At 45.7% G+C, this 15,037-nt stretch overlaps 1 protein-coding gene across 1 annotated transcript in view; it reads right to left on the reverse strand.

Annotated features, from left to right (window-relative positions):
- Nucleotides 1-569: 569 nt before the first annotated feature.
- The window catches only part of CPD (carboxypeptidase D), a 71,213-nt gene continuing 56,745 nt past the window's right edge, over nt 570-15,037 (reverse strand). The window contains exons 15-21 of the mRNA XM_036766311.1: nt 14,848-14,979; nt 11,815-11,910; nt 10,201-10,265; nt 8,476-8,607; nt 7,023-7,208; nt 5,867-5,966; nt 570-4,900 (exon numbers count right to left, since the gene is read on the reverse strand). Of these exons, the coding sequence (XP_036622206.1) occupies nt 4,674-4,900; nt 5,867-5,966; nt 7,023-7,208; nt 8,476-8,607; nt 10,201-10,265; nt 11,815-11,910; nt 14,848-14,979 (938 nt within the window). The 3' untranslated portion in view covers nt 570-4,673. The remainder of the gene's footprint in view (nt 4,901-5,866; nt 5,967-7,022; nt 7,209-8,475; nt 8,608-10,200; nt 10,266-11,814; nt 11,911-14,847; nt 14,980-15,037) is intronic.

A 15,037-nucleotide genomic window follows, 5' to 3' on the forward strand; every position in this document is an offset into this window, starting at 1 on the left:
GGAGAGGGGAAGAGAGGAAGAGAGAGAGAGAGAAGGAAGAGAAAGAGGGGAGGGAAGAGAGAGGGGGGAGAAAGAGAGAGAGAATGATCTATCCCTTACCCCAGAAGCAAGCCCCACTAACTCAGCTTCTGCACGCACAGCTGGCAAATTTGCTGCTTCAGTAAAATTAGTCTTATGTATTTCAGAAAAGAGCCTTGTCAGGGCTTGAAAATGATTGTTCTTTTGTAGTCATGGTTCTAGTTGGGTTTGATTTTTTTTGGGGGGGGGTGCAGAGTAGACCAGACCTGCAATTTCACTGACATCCCCCAAGAGGAGACTTCTCCTCCCAATGCATATCTACACCTGCTCCACAATTTAGGATCTTAGTGAGCTGACTGGGGCTCTGAGAGCTTAAGTGAGCTGCCCCAGGATCAAGGACCTGCTTATGTGTCAGAGGTAGGATTGAACCCAGGTCTTCCTGACTCCAAGTCAACCCTTTCTCCAGCCATACCACCTCTCTTTCATAGTTACTGATCTTTGGTTTTTCTTGTTGAAAGGCTGATGAGACAAAACACAGGAAAAGACAGACATCATAAAATAACCTTTATGCACGATTATTAGATCTGTTTACATGTTTAAAAAAAAAAGGACCTCGTTAACAGTTTTAGATTTCACATAAATTACAGATTGGCTCTTTAAAAAAAATACTATCACTCAGTTCCGCATCAAGTCCTTTTGAAATTTTTTTTTTCTTTTTGAAGGCACAGTGCATGTTATAATATACGCCCAAGCCTGAAGTGGTTGAGATGAGTGTGGATCTGCTGGGCACCCTGGTAGAGACAGCTACAACAGCAAGTTTGTTCTGCAGAAACCAAGCATGGGCCATTCTGGGAAACGGGGAGTGCGGGGATTTGGATTTGAATCTGAAGCTGAGGAGAAAACAATACATTCATGCCAATGACCCAGAAGGATTCTTGGGTGACCAAGAGGGAAGATGGTGCACTTGCCTCATGCTGCTGACTTAAAGTGTCGATCACACATATTTACACAATAATTGGAACCCAATTGCCTCTAAATGTCTAGCAAGTTTCAAATTCCATTTCTGCCAAGGTGGGAAATGGCCAAGCCAGCATTCTTAAAGTCAGGCAGTGGGCTAGTTATTGCTAGAGATGGGAAGTGAGTGTTAAGGAAGAGGCTCCTAGAACTACAGGACCCCATCTGTCCTCAGGCTGGCATCAATCAATTAAGGACCCTAATCATCAAATCAAAGAGATGCTTCAACTAAAAGAAATCAGAGGCCCAAAGATAAAAGGAGAGGTTAATAAAATGGAAGTCACTATGGATATACCAAAACTGAATTTTGGGTAAAGAACATTAAAGCAAAACTTAGAAGTTTCAGTTGCCTGGCTGTTGCTGGTAGGGGTAATATTGGAGTTTCAAGAGAGCCTTTCAACACACAGCAGGGTCAAACTTGGTGGTATGAGTACATTTCTGGTGGGAAGAGAGAAGAAACAGGGACCATTAAAGCTGAGGCTGGTTATCAGAGTCAGCTCCTAACAGCCCTCTCTGGATCAACTTGGGACTCTCTGATGACAGCCTAGGAACACAGAAGTTCAGGCAAGATCTTTTATTCATTTTTGTCAAGTCACAATCAACTTCATTTAATGCACCCTCTTGCCGCTGAGCACCCCAGTCCCCACCCCCCTCCCAAGGCTAATACACCCAACAGGCCATATGTTTCCCATCTGGATAGATGAGGAGGTCCCAGGCAGAACTCCTTTCAAAGGGAGTAACAAGCATCCCACACTTACCCTGGGAACATCACCACCCACCACTAACATTCTCCGGCAAAATTCAGCAAGAGGGCAGCATCTTTCCCTGAAATTAATCGGTCAGTCTACCTCACTGGACCAAAGGACCCAATAAAAGCATTTTTACACAAAAGCGGACAATTTCACTGTTACCTAATAGGTCAAATTGCCTTTTATTAAGGAGCAGGGATACAAAACCGACTCGCCAGGCCTTGGGAGTCAAGGCACAAGTTGAATCTGGGCAACATTTCTCAATACTGTACGCTTGTCCATGTTTCCATGACTCCTCAGGAGATGAGAGGCTCTGGGATAAAGCACAGAGAGGACTAATTCCCTCCTCTCTCTGGCCTCAGGACATAGGCGGCTGGGCCTAATATGGCTAGTTTGGTTCCACAAACAGACATGAAAGAAGGCTGAGAACCCTTAGGGTTAGTAGTCACACGTCCAGGACACTCACAAGAATTGGGGACACAAGGCTCTAAAGCACACTGGCATTTTTAGAAACTCCTCATTTTAAGACAAAAAGGTTCTATTTTTTTAACCTAACTTAAAATGTAGAGCAAAATTTGGTTTTCCTTTCAAAAATTAAAAAAAAAAGACCCAAAGAACTCCCTCTTCCAACTCCCCTGTCCATGCTCAACATGCCCCCCAACAGCTGACAGATGAAAGTAGAAGGTAAGCTTCTGGAGGGCAGGCCTGGGCTGTCTTATTTTTGTCTTTCTATCCCCAGCACCTAGAATAGTTCCTGGCACGTAGCAGGTACTCCATACATTCTTGGTGAATTCAACTGAAAAACAAGACGTTTGAGTTCCAGGAAGAAGTAGAGATTCTTAAGCCACCTTCTGACAGAAAGCATTACTCTTGGCAAGTGAAGACTGATGCATCATCTCTCATCTCAGGCCAATGGCATTTCCTTTCCACCTGAACCATCCCAAGTGGAACCTGCCACTCAAGTTAAAATGATGCTTTAAAAGCTGAATCCAAAAGTTTTTTTGTTGGTTACTTGATAAAGCACTTTGAAAATGCGGATGAAATGAGTCTAGTACCCAAAGAAATGTTAAATTATTATTAAAGGGGAAGGGATAAGGACCAGTAAACTTATAATAACCATTACTTTGGCACCCCACGAACTCCTCTCCTGGAGGGGCTTCTGAGCCCAAGCCTGCCAGAAGAACAACTTAATTCTGAACCAGCACAATTTAAAACTGACCCTCAGCAGTTTCATTGGCACAATGACGAATCCTACTTCACCAAGTCTCTGGATACCACTCTATACCCAAGCCATGCTGAATGTTACTGGCTGGCACTGAATAACTCAGAGGAAGGGCTCTGGGATGGAGGACCGACATATGGATGCTCAATACGATCAGAAGAGACAAGTTATTCTGAACCCTTGATGTGCAACTAGGCCATTAGGATACTGAGAGGTTATCTGATGTTCTCATTATCCCATGACCATAACTCACACTTCTGCCCAATTCACGACTGTGATATTCGACATGATAAAATTCAAGCTGTTCCTGTCTTCCGAATAACCCGACTGACCAGCTGTAGAGAAAACACCTTCATCACCCAATACTGCTCACTTGATGGGTGACAGCCATATTTAAAGACCCTGCCGCCCAACCAGAACCGCGTGAGTTAAATCAGAGAGAAGCTCTCAGTGGAACTGCTGGGATGAGCAGCTCGCATATCTGCAAGGGCCTGAGTCTGTGACATCAGCCAGGCTCCACAAGGAGGAGGAACATTTGGCAGCTCATAGCATGATGCTGTCAATGCTGCTTGGGCTGAAGAATAATGTTAAGAGGGTGGGTGGGTGCTGTGGGTTTAAACAGAGGTTGAGAATGTGCAAAAGAGGAGGCCCATCCTCAACACTTCCAGATGCCGTCCATAGAATGCCAGCCAGCAAACGGGCTGGACGGACCAGATGAAGCAACATGGCTAACACAGTATAGCAAAGGTCCTGGTTTAGGGAAACATTAACAAGCCAAGCATCCTCCTGGTGATGAGCCCAAGCTCCGCAGGTGACTGCAGCAGGGCACCTATGGGTTTGTGTTTAGCTCAGTTCAAGACAGGCAAACTGAGTCACCATGGTTAAACCTCCTCCTCCTCCTCTCTCTTCTGAAAGCCTCATTGAGACCCTCCACTATGAGGCCTACTGGTTTCCCCCTGAAAAGCAGAATATTCAGCTTTGTGAAATCTAACAAGAGAGGTAGTGAGATCCCATTTTGGAGTTTATCCTGACAGCTCCCAATTAGTTTTAAGATAGAGAAGCCCCACAAGCCTTTTCTTTTTTCTCTTAAAACTCAACTTAGCCTCCATTCCACGTAAATAACAAAAGGAAACTCATTACTTTATAAACTAGAAGAAAAAAAATCCTCAGAAGGTTGAAAGAAACCTAGCCCTTTAAAGCTTCATACCACTGATGCTGACAGCTATCCCTGCAGTCCTGTTTCAGGGGGAGGGAAGTGGAGAGGCTTGTTAACAAGGGGCAGAAGCTAAAGCCACTAGCAAATACCCGGAATGCAAACGCAACATCTACCAGTCAGCTCGAGGCTGCCATTAAATGAGCTAGACAGCTGGGTTTTGTTGGAAAAAAAAAAGGGGGTGCGAGTGGGGGAGAATGTGTCTTGCCCCACCTCTGATGCATAAATAGAAAGAGATCAAAAAAAAAGGAAAAAAAATGAGAGTACATTGAAGGAGGACCAGATCTTCCGTATTCATGGAGGTTACACATTTTTTTTTTTAGCCAGTTCACTTTTCTAAAAGCTTTCTGAAGATGCAGGACAGATGGCCTCCTGCCCGCCTGCACAAACATGGCATCTCCCGGAAGCAGGGAGCCCTCCTCCAGCTCAGGACGTAGGCAGGGGAGAGACGGGCGGCTCAGTGTTTACTGGAATACAGCGTCTCCTCTTCCGTGTCTGTTTCGTCCTGGAATTCGTGGCTTAAGAGGGACTTCTTGGAGCCCGTGGCCATCAATCGGATCTCGTCCTCATAGTCATCGTGATGCTGCCGGAGCCGATGGAAACCATCCTTGTGTCTGTTGGACTTGATGGAACAGACACACCAGATGATGCAGGCTGTCAACACCAATGCTGACATGGTGGCACCTGCCAGGGAGAAAGGAACACTGAAATGTTCTCTACATCCAAATACGCCCAGAGCAGGGGGAGTCAGAGGGCCTCAGTTCAAAGGCTGACTCTGCCACTTAACTACCCGTGTGACCTGGGGCAAATCACAGAACCTCCCCAAGCCTCAGCTTGGTCGTCTGCAAAATGGCACTTGGCACACAAGGTCACCTCTCAAAAGGAGTTTTCACGTTCTTGCTCTGGACCAGCCGGAAGGACTTTGCCTTAAATCAAGGGTTCTTGACCTTTTAGTGTCCCAGACTCTGCCTTTGGCAGTCTGGGGAAGCCCAGCAACCTTTTCTCAGAAGCAACTTTTTAAATCCACACAATAAACTAAACAGGATTACAATGGAAGCCAATTATATTGAAATCTAATTGTCAAAATATTTTTTTTAAAAAACAAGGTCAGAGACCCCAGGTTAAGACCCTACCCCCAAACCGGCTATTCAAATGCCTTGTTGGAGCCAGGGACTTGTCTAGGGTCACAAAGCCACTAAGTGTCTCAGGGCTTCTTGACACCAAGTAGAGCATTCTATTCATTGAGCCATCTAGCTGCATACTTTAGGGGGCAAAAGACCTGACTTTGAATCCAGTCTCAGACCCTTCCTTACTGGCTGTGTGACCATGGGCAAGTCACTGAACTCCGGTTTGCCTCAACTGTAAAATGAGGATAAAAATAGCCCCTCTATTTCAGCGTTGTTGTGAGGATCAGATGAAATCTATGTAAAGAGCTTACCACATGCCTGGTGTGTAGAAGAGCTGTATAAACACTTGTGCCCTCCCTCCGGAGGTCACTGAATCTCAAATCTAAGGATGAAATGGAACAAGGGGAAAGGAGCAGGGGGTGTCTGCTCTAGACTAAGGGCATCCACTCAGCCCACTGCATCAGCAGCATGGAACAAGACTGTGAAGGAGGCAGGCCTCAGGTGCAAGCACAAGTCTCTTTACCTGCTACGGTCACCACAAGCTCCCTGGGCAAGCCAAAGATCCGGTTGTCTGTGTCAAAGACGATGACCACTGAGCTGGCCGCATCATGGTGCACAAAGACCTGGAAAAGCAAAGCTCCTGGGGTCAGAAAGAAGTCTGCTTACGACCATAAAGGCAACAAGATGGAGGTAAGTCACGGGTCCCACGATGGGGATGATGGCTGAATAACTACATAAGTGAAAGGGCTCTTCTTTGTCTTGGGTTCTACTGGGGCCTTCCCTGCTAAGGCTGCCTTCCATCACTTCTGGATCTTAGAGATACCTATTTACTTGCATGTTTTCCTCCCCGTTAAAGCATAAGTTCCTTGAGGGCAGGGGCTGTTTGTGTATCCCCTATGTAGATGCTTAACGCATCTGACAGTTGGCTGAATGATCACATGTCAGATGGGATGGGCAGCAGGGAGGTGTGGCAGGACAACAGCTAATAAGGTCCTGCCAAGGAAGATGGCCTAGTTTTTTTTTCTTCCCCTAAAAGGTAATGAAACCATTGCCAAGACTCAATTGGCCTAGGGAACTAAGACTCCTATCACTGAAGTAGCCCAAAACCTAGTACATGGGGGGAGTCATTAGGCTGGACGCATACTTCAGACCAGGCACCCCAGCATGGTAGATGGGGAGGCAGGGGAGCTGCATCCAAATGAACCAATGGCCTATCACTGGTCCATATTCTTTCCATGCTATAGCTCAGCACATTCTCCTTTATTCAAAGCTAGGTAGCCCACACACGTCTCATCTCATTCTCATCCCAAACCTCAACTCCTGGACTGGCTTGAGGCTATGATCATTGGGAGGCTCTCCCAAACTGACAAGGTCACACATTCTTATCAGTTGACCATTTGAGAATATTAATGTAATAGAATCTGTTTTTCCAACATAAAGAATAATGAACGTGAAGAATCTTTTTTAAAAAGGGGAAGATGCTTGTGATGTATTTGAAGTCAGAGGACCTGGGTTTGAATTCCATTTTCTACCTTTATGACTTTGGGCAAGTCATTTGCCTTCTCTGGGCCCGAGTTTCCTCATCGATCACATGAAGGGAGTGGGGCTAGATGGCTGCTTAGGTCCCTTCCACATCTAAATCTAGGATTCTATGACTGTGCCTTACTCAAGTCTCTCACCTGGGAATGCTGCTGCTGGTAGCCATCGGCGATGGCATTGATGTTATGGAAGCCGGGGGCTAAGAGCACGTGGAAATAGCCACCCTCCTTCGTGTGCACCTTGATGCCTTCATTGAGGACAATGACTGCCTTAGAGACCGGTTTTCCACTCTTGTCCTGGACGATTCCACGGACTCCCTTGTGGACCTGGACAGAAAAGGCCGAGTCAGAGGTCTGCCATTCTGATTTGTTTTTGAAACTCAGGCCCCTTTTGCTAAAAGATTATTATCATGCAGCCAGAAAGGCTGAGCTTGAAGAATTCAGAACAACGTGGGAAAATCAATATGAACTGATACAGAGTGGAGCAAACGGAACCAGGATGACAGGAGACACCATGACAGTGTTAATGAAGAGATCGCTAAAAGGAGGCCTAACGCCGAGTTAAGGGGAAACCAATGACAGTCCCAGGGAACAGATAATTGCACCTACCAGCCCCTCCTCTCAGAAGTGGGGGCTACCAGGGCACATGGGCAGATGATCATGGTGGGGGCTGTTTTTTGTTTTACCGTCTTTTCTTTGTGATGGGGGAGATGACATTGACATTAAAACAAAAACAATTACTAAAACTTAATTTTTAAAAACATGAGGTATAGGAGAAGGAACACAGGTTCTAAAGTGAGAAGGTCTGGACCTAAATCCCACCTCGGACCTGTGTGACCTTGGGCAAGTCACAACCTCCCTGCACCCATTTCTTCATATATAAAATTAGGAGGTGGACTAGATGGCTTCAGAAGTCCCTTCAAACTACACATATATGACCTTAAAAAAAAACAAATAAACTCGCGTCTCAGTCTGTTTGCCATGCCAAGCCTAGATCTATCATCTACAGCCTACAAAAGGCCCTTGGCTGCCATTTCCTCATAGATCGCCTCAGAGGTCCCTTTTAGCCCTAGAGATCTCATACGTCCCTAGGCCTCAGTTTCCTCATCTGTAAAAGGAGGGATTTGGACAAGATAGCCTCCAAAGTACCCTTCTGGCTCAAGACTGATGAACCTAAGAAATAAGGGCCTTCGTTTGAAAATTTCAGAGTTAAGAGCTCAAGATAAAATAATATCCTCCCTATGAAATCTGACCTTGTCTCCAGTGCTTCACGGTTTGAGGGACGGAAGTGGGGAATGAAGAACCATTTCTTTCCTCCTGAGCAGAACTAAGAACAATGGATGGACCCCTCAGAGAGACCAAGTTTGAGTCTTGATACAAGAAAAATCTTCCTAACAATGACAGAAGCCTCAAAGTTGAATGGCCAGCCTCTGGAGAGGGTGAGCGAGTTAGGCCCCTCACCCACAGAGTCACTCACATCTCCAAGGAGAGGCTGGACAACCACGGAAAGGAAATATGGTCCTGTCCAGGCTGGCCAATGAGTGCCTGAGCCACCATGCTGTCACTGGCGTCTATTTCAAGAGGAAAGTCTCACCTCTACCAGCATGCTAAGAAGGGATTTCTTGTTCTCTGCCCACAAGGTAGGGAGTTGTCCAGCACTGGGGAAGTAACAGCAACTGGTGTATACGGTGATCTCTGGACAGTGGCCATATGTGACACTGTAATCCTGGAAAAGAAAGTTAAGAAGTAAGCATCAAAAAATAAATCAGTAAGAAGGATGTTTGTGTGATGGAAGATGCCATTGGATAAGAAAACAAGAAGATCTGTAAGATTTTTCTGGGAATAGAAAGTATCCTTCCTAAGTAGAAGCCTTCTCTGACAAGGGACTCACTTCCAAGATACATAAGGAATGGATCCAATTTTATAAGAAAAGGAGCCATTCCCCAGTTGATAAATGGTCAAAGCATATGAGCAGGCAGTTTTCTATGGAAAAAATGCAAGCTATCGACAACCACATGAAAAATGATCCATGTTGCTACTAGAGAAATGCAAATTAAAGGACATGTAAGGCTCTACCTCACACCCATCAGATTAACAAAAATGGTCAAAAAGAAAAAAGAAAAAATGACCTATGTTGGCATATGTTGCAGGGGCTGCAGCAAAGCAGGCATGCTGATGTACTGTTGGTAGAGCTGTGAATCACTGGTCCAGCCCAAAGCAAAAGAAGAAGGACTCAAGTGTACAAAAAAAAATTTACAGCAGCTCTTTTTGTGGTGGCAAAGAACTGTAAACCAAAGGTGGTGCCCATCATGTGGGGAAAGGCTGAACAAGTTATGATACCTGAATGTAGTGGAAGACATTAACCATAAGAAATGACCAAAGGGATGGCTTTAGAAAAACCTGGAAAGACTTTTATGAACTGATGCAGAGTGAAGTGAGCAGAACCAGGAGAATAATTTAGATAATAACAACCACACTGTATAGACAACTTGCGAACTCTGATTAATGCATGACCAAGCACAATTCCAGAGGACTTAAAGTCTACTACCCACCTACTGACAAGAAGTACAGAATGAAACATATATTTCTGGACATGGCCAATGGGGGAATTTGTTTTGATGATGATGTTTATTTGTTACAAACATTTTGTTTTTCTTATTTTTTTAAGGGAGGGGAGAGAAGAGGGAGAGAAAATAAATGTAGATTTTTTTTAAAAAGTAAAAGAACAACATAGGTCTGAGGCTGCAACAGATCTCACCCGGGTAGGGAAGTCAGAAAGAAAGGACACAGATATAGCAAAATAGCCACAGCAACACTGTTTGTAACTGTAAGATGCCAGGGACAAATCATATGCCCAGTCATTGAGGGAATCACCAAACACACTGGTATATGACTGTCATAGATTACTGCATCACAAGAAAAAACTGGAAGGCTTTAGGGGAGAGAAGATAGAGAGCCAGCCTCAGAGTCAGGAAAATCTACCTTTGACACATCCTGGCTGTGTGACTTGGGCAAAGCAATTAACCTTTCAGTTCCTAAGACACACCCTAAGACTCTCAGGCGCTGACTTGAATCAGAGGTGGGAGCTCCCTCACTAGGAATTTTGTAAACCAATGAAATCTCTTGTCTGTACCCCCAAGGACACACAAACTGTTTAAACCATCCAGGTAGGGTAGAAGGGGGTTGGTTGTCTGTTGAGAAATCAGTGTTTTGAAATGAAATTTATTGGTTAAAGAGACAGACACACAAAGAGAAAGACAGAGTCAGGGACAGAGAGACAGAGACAGACAGACAGAAAGGGAGAGGAGGGAGCAAGTACCTTCATGCTGCCCATGTGTCCATGCCACTCCGCCCCACGAATCACTCCTCCTGGAATGTTCTCATCTGTAAAAACATCCAGAAATATAAGGCCAGGGATAAGCCAGGCATGCTATGCTGTTGAAGCCCTACACACTGTGATGAGGCACCCTGATGTCACGGGCTGGCTCAACTATTGGCTAGCTATGATGTCACAATCAGAATCACTGCCGTTGGACTGCCACCAATGGACAATGCGGTGTAGGGGAAAGGGTACAAAATCTGGAGTCAGAGGCCCCGGGTTCAGCTCCTGGCTCTCCAATTTCCTACGTGTGTGAGATACCTTGGACACTTCACTTCCCTCTTTGGGCCTCACTCCTCATCTGGAAAATGAAGGGATTTGGATGAGATAATAAGTGAGGTCCCCTCCAGCTCTAGATACAAGGACCTGATGACCCATCTGGGACCCAGTTTCCTTTTTTGTAAAATAACCTCTAAGGTCCCTACAAGACCCTAAGAATTTTATGATCCTAGAACCAGAGCCATAACTGGCCATTTTAGCCTATTAACAAGAGCCCTCAAATCAACAAATTCAGTTGAGGTCAGGAATTAAAGGGGTTCATAGGTACATGTCACTGCTAAGATGTATCCTCTTATGGATATTTACTTAATGTATTATGTTTTAACTACTATTTTACAACTTATAATTACATTTGCTTTATATGTCATATAAATTTTAAATTTAATATATAATATAAATATGTATTATATAATATATTAATGTGTATTAATTATACATTATAATGCTGTATATTACATTATTAATTTTATGTTTTTATATACTTAATTTACTAGCTGTACTTTAACTAATGAATGCTCAGTGGTTTCTACCTACTAAAGGAAGCCATGTATTAAATTTGTGTGTGCTCTAAATTCATGTATCCTGAGACAATATTCCAGTTGTCCCTCCCTAGTTGTAGCTCCACCTGTAATAAATAGCTCAATCATCCAGCGGCAGAGGACACAGCCTGATGGTTACAGCCTGAGGTGGCTGATTGATAGGCAGCCTGGCATAATGAATGGAGGGCTGGACTGGCAATGAGGGAGATTTGGATTTGAATCCAGTTTTGGACACTTCCTGGCTATGTGACCCTGGTCAGGTCTCTTAAACTCAGTTTCCTCATCTGTAAAATCAGGGGGTTGGAATCAATGGTTTGATAAATCCTTTCTAGCTTTAAACTTGTAACCTTTAATGCAGGAAGGCTGGAAGATATGGTACATCCACTTCCTCTGTGGAGACAACAGAAAGGGATTCCAGGCAGCCATAAGAAGCCATAAGGTGCCGGCTGCCACTAGTAAGTCAGCACAGCAGTGGGCACTAACTATCAAAGGAGTGATGGGACTAGATGCTCTCCAAGGCTCCCACCAACTCTCTAGCAGTTCTATACATTTATGAAGCCTTAGACTGCCTCACCTGGTCAGTTCTTTTGTGGGCAGGAGGGTACACAAAGGTCCTTCTAGCTAAGGCCTAAATGCCCCAGTGGAGTAACTATCCACGTGGTTAAGTTTTACAACATTATAAGAACCAAAAACCCTCCAAGGAGAGAGAGAGTCCGCAACACCGACTGATACGTACCTGATTTATTTGGGCAACTGGGCTGTCCCATGTGCATGGACGGGTGATTATTGGCATAGAGAGATGCCAAATGCCTCAGAGTCTCTTTGTTTTCCACTATAAAAACAAAAGTTTCCAAGTCAGTGAAAGAAGAGATACATAAGGAGATGGCTTTGAATTTCCAACTTCCATCTCTAGATAAGAAATTAACTGACTTCTCCATCTGAAATCAGAGTCTGTCTCATTCCCTTAAGCACCACCCATGCGCCCAGACACAGAGCTAACCCATTCAACCAGAGGCTAATGAGCTTAAGTTCATCAGATCTGGTGAAGGATAACCTTTCCCAGGATAAAGTGCTAATACTGGGCTCACATGTTGGTTGCCATATTAGATATGAAAGCTCTTTTCTTACAGACAGTATACTAGAGGACCACGCGTTGTAAGGTCTAGGCCTACTCTTCTACTAGCTTGCTGGGTGACTTTGGGAAGCTCGGCCTCTGCGCCCCGAGTTTCACCATTTGTGAAATGGGGACAATAACCATACAACTAGGACTCACTCATAGGGTGGTTGTCAGGAAAGACACGAATAAACAGGAGACATGATTTTATGTTTCCTTTCATTTCTGGTTGGAAGACGACATCTCCTTACAAGCTCTATGGCCATAATAGGCTGGCAGCCATGCCAGGGAACATACAGATGTCAAACTACACATAGAGAATTTTAGACAAAGAGCTGGCTGGGCCCTAAGAGGAGTCTGCCCAGCCATCCATGGGCAAGGCCATGGGCTGACCTGGAGGGCTGAAATCACAGAATTTCCTGAGGACCCAGGAAACCTAATTCTGGCTACGCCGCAGCAAGTGAGGGGCCAGGGCGGCAATGCCTGACCTTTGGGTCAGGTGACCCTTGTCTACATGCACATGCTGCGGGCTGGGGTCACGCCGGTCACAGTGGTTTTCCCTGGTTCACATGCAGGGTTCAGCCCCAGCCTCTGACATGACCGTATGATCCTGGGGAAGAGCCTCTGAAGTTTCTTCAGCTACAACTGTATAAATCTCTGAACCTCTTGGCACCCCATCCTCCTCGGTAAAATGACGGGATTGGCCTCTGAAATGTGTTCTAGCTCTAAACCTATGGCTCAGTCTTATGAACAGGTCACCTCCCTTCCAGAACAAGCATCCATTGTATCATTCTGAAAAAGAAAGGAACTCGGCAAAACTGACCCATAGCGTAAGCAGTGAGCAGAGAGAACTGGACTGGGACTCAGGAAGGCTTGAGTTCAAATCCAGACTCAGACACTCACCAGCCATGTGACCCCGAACAAGATACTTCACTCTGTTTGCCTCAGTTTCCTCATCTGTCCAATGGAGCTCATAAAGGGCACCTACCTCCCAGTGCTGGCGCTACATAAATGCTGTCATCATTATTATCATTAACAATGTTCTGCACCCATAATTTCCCACTTCTGCAAGGAAGGCTTGGTGAGCTCATATTATTAATTAGCACATCACTTGGTAACCAATCGGCAAGCTTGGCCGCACTGTGCACACAGCCAACATCACCAAATCCACTGGCATTCAGCAGCAGTTGGAATCAGGAGCAGGTCTGGAGGTTAGAGGGTATCTGGAGAGGGAGGAAGAACTGGGTACAAGTCTGGCCTCCAACACAAACAGGCCGTGTGACCCTGGGCAAATCACTTACCACCTCAAGGTTCTAGGCCATTCTCTAAGACTAGATGTTGCAGAGAAGGTACAAACCAGCACTGGTAGAGAGCATTTCCTCATCTGGGAGCTCCCTACACTGATGAAATCACAGGTTCAAGAGAAGAAAAAAAAATGCAGACAGCACCAATTGACATGACTGTGATCCTTCTATGAGTGTTTGGATTTTCAAAGAAGTTGCTTATTAACCCAAAGTAATTTCTAGTTAGTGGATCTTTGGGTAGCGTGAAGAATATCCTGTGGGACAAAGGGATTTCCTGCCTGAATGTCAGCAAGTGGAGTATCTTCTGTTGAATCTCAGAAGACACCCCCTCCCCCCTTCAGAGCTAGCCCGAGATGTTCTTCTGGGAGGAGATTCTGACTCCTACAGATTCTCTCCCTTCCCTCCCCAGCCCCCGACACCTTCCTGGCAACAATGGCCTTCCTTCTTCCTTCACCTGGTTTTAGACCTGCCCAGGGTTTGGCTTCTGGAAGATGGGCTGGGATGGGAGGGGCTGCATCATCAGCACAGCTGGTCCCTCCCCCAGGGGGCTAAGGAAACTCTTCAGGTACCACTCAGGCTTCAGAGTCTTTCCCAATTAGTAAAACTGTCAGCTCCCTGATCGCCTAAATGACCTAAAAAGGGAAGAATGACTTTACCTACAAGGAACACTACCTGTGACCCTCAGCCTGACAAGTGCAAGGAGGTAGGGGCAGTTAGAAAGCAATCTGGTTATCTTAGTGGACCACAGACCCAAAGGTAATTTGATCATGGACTGTAATAAGGGAAGCAAAGAGGGCTTCCAGGAGCATAGAGGTGGTGATTCCTCTGTCCTCAGCCCTGGTCAGACCATATTTGGAAGGCTCTGAACACGTCTAAGGAGGTTAAGAAGAGCAGTGACGTGGACTACCAGGAATGAGAAGATCCATGAGATCAGGCCATATAAAGATCATTGAAAGGAACTGGAGAAGAGAAGAAGGGGGGGTGGGAGGATTGGAACAAAGATGGGACTCATCCTGTTTAGCCTCAGAGGTCAAAAGCTGAAATGGGGGAGGACGGTTCTACCTAAGCATGTGCTTCCTAGCCCTTAGAGCTGGTCAAGGCAGATGGGGCTGCCCTGGCGGGCAGTGGGGCTTCCTCTCTTACCAGAGGCCCTCGAGTGCGGGCTGGAAGGCCACGTGTCCAGAATTTTGTACAAAGTCAGTTCTGTTCCAGCACCAGTGAGACCAGACAGCTCCCGAAGCCTCCAACCTTTGGCTCGGAACCTAACCCTGATTCAAACCACTGATGGAAGGCTGCGGACTGCCCTCCCTGTCCCAATGAGACTGTGCACAAAGGATGAAGGCGGAGATACCTGTCTGCACGGGTTTGTCGTAGGGGTAAGTGACCAGCACGGAGCCCCCATCCAGAGCCACAGACAGACTGAAGTCCTGCTTCTGGATCAAGTTCTCAATGATGGCTCTGGTCTCAGGCTGGGAGGCATTGCCTGGAAAGGAAAAGGGTCAGATGTGAGCTGCCAAATTCTGTGCTGAATGGACATTTGT

The sequence above is a fragment of the Trichosurus vulpecula genome, chromosome 7 (genome assembly GCF_011100635.1).
Source record: "Trichosurus vulpecula isolate mTriVul1 chromosome 7, mTriVul1.pri, whole genome shotgun sequence".
Taxonomy (NCBI): domain Eukaryota; kingdom Metazoa; phylum Chordata; class Mammalia; order Diprotodontia; family Phalangeridae; genus Trichosurus; species Trichosurus vulpecula.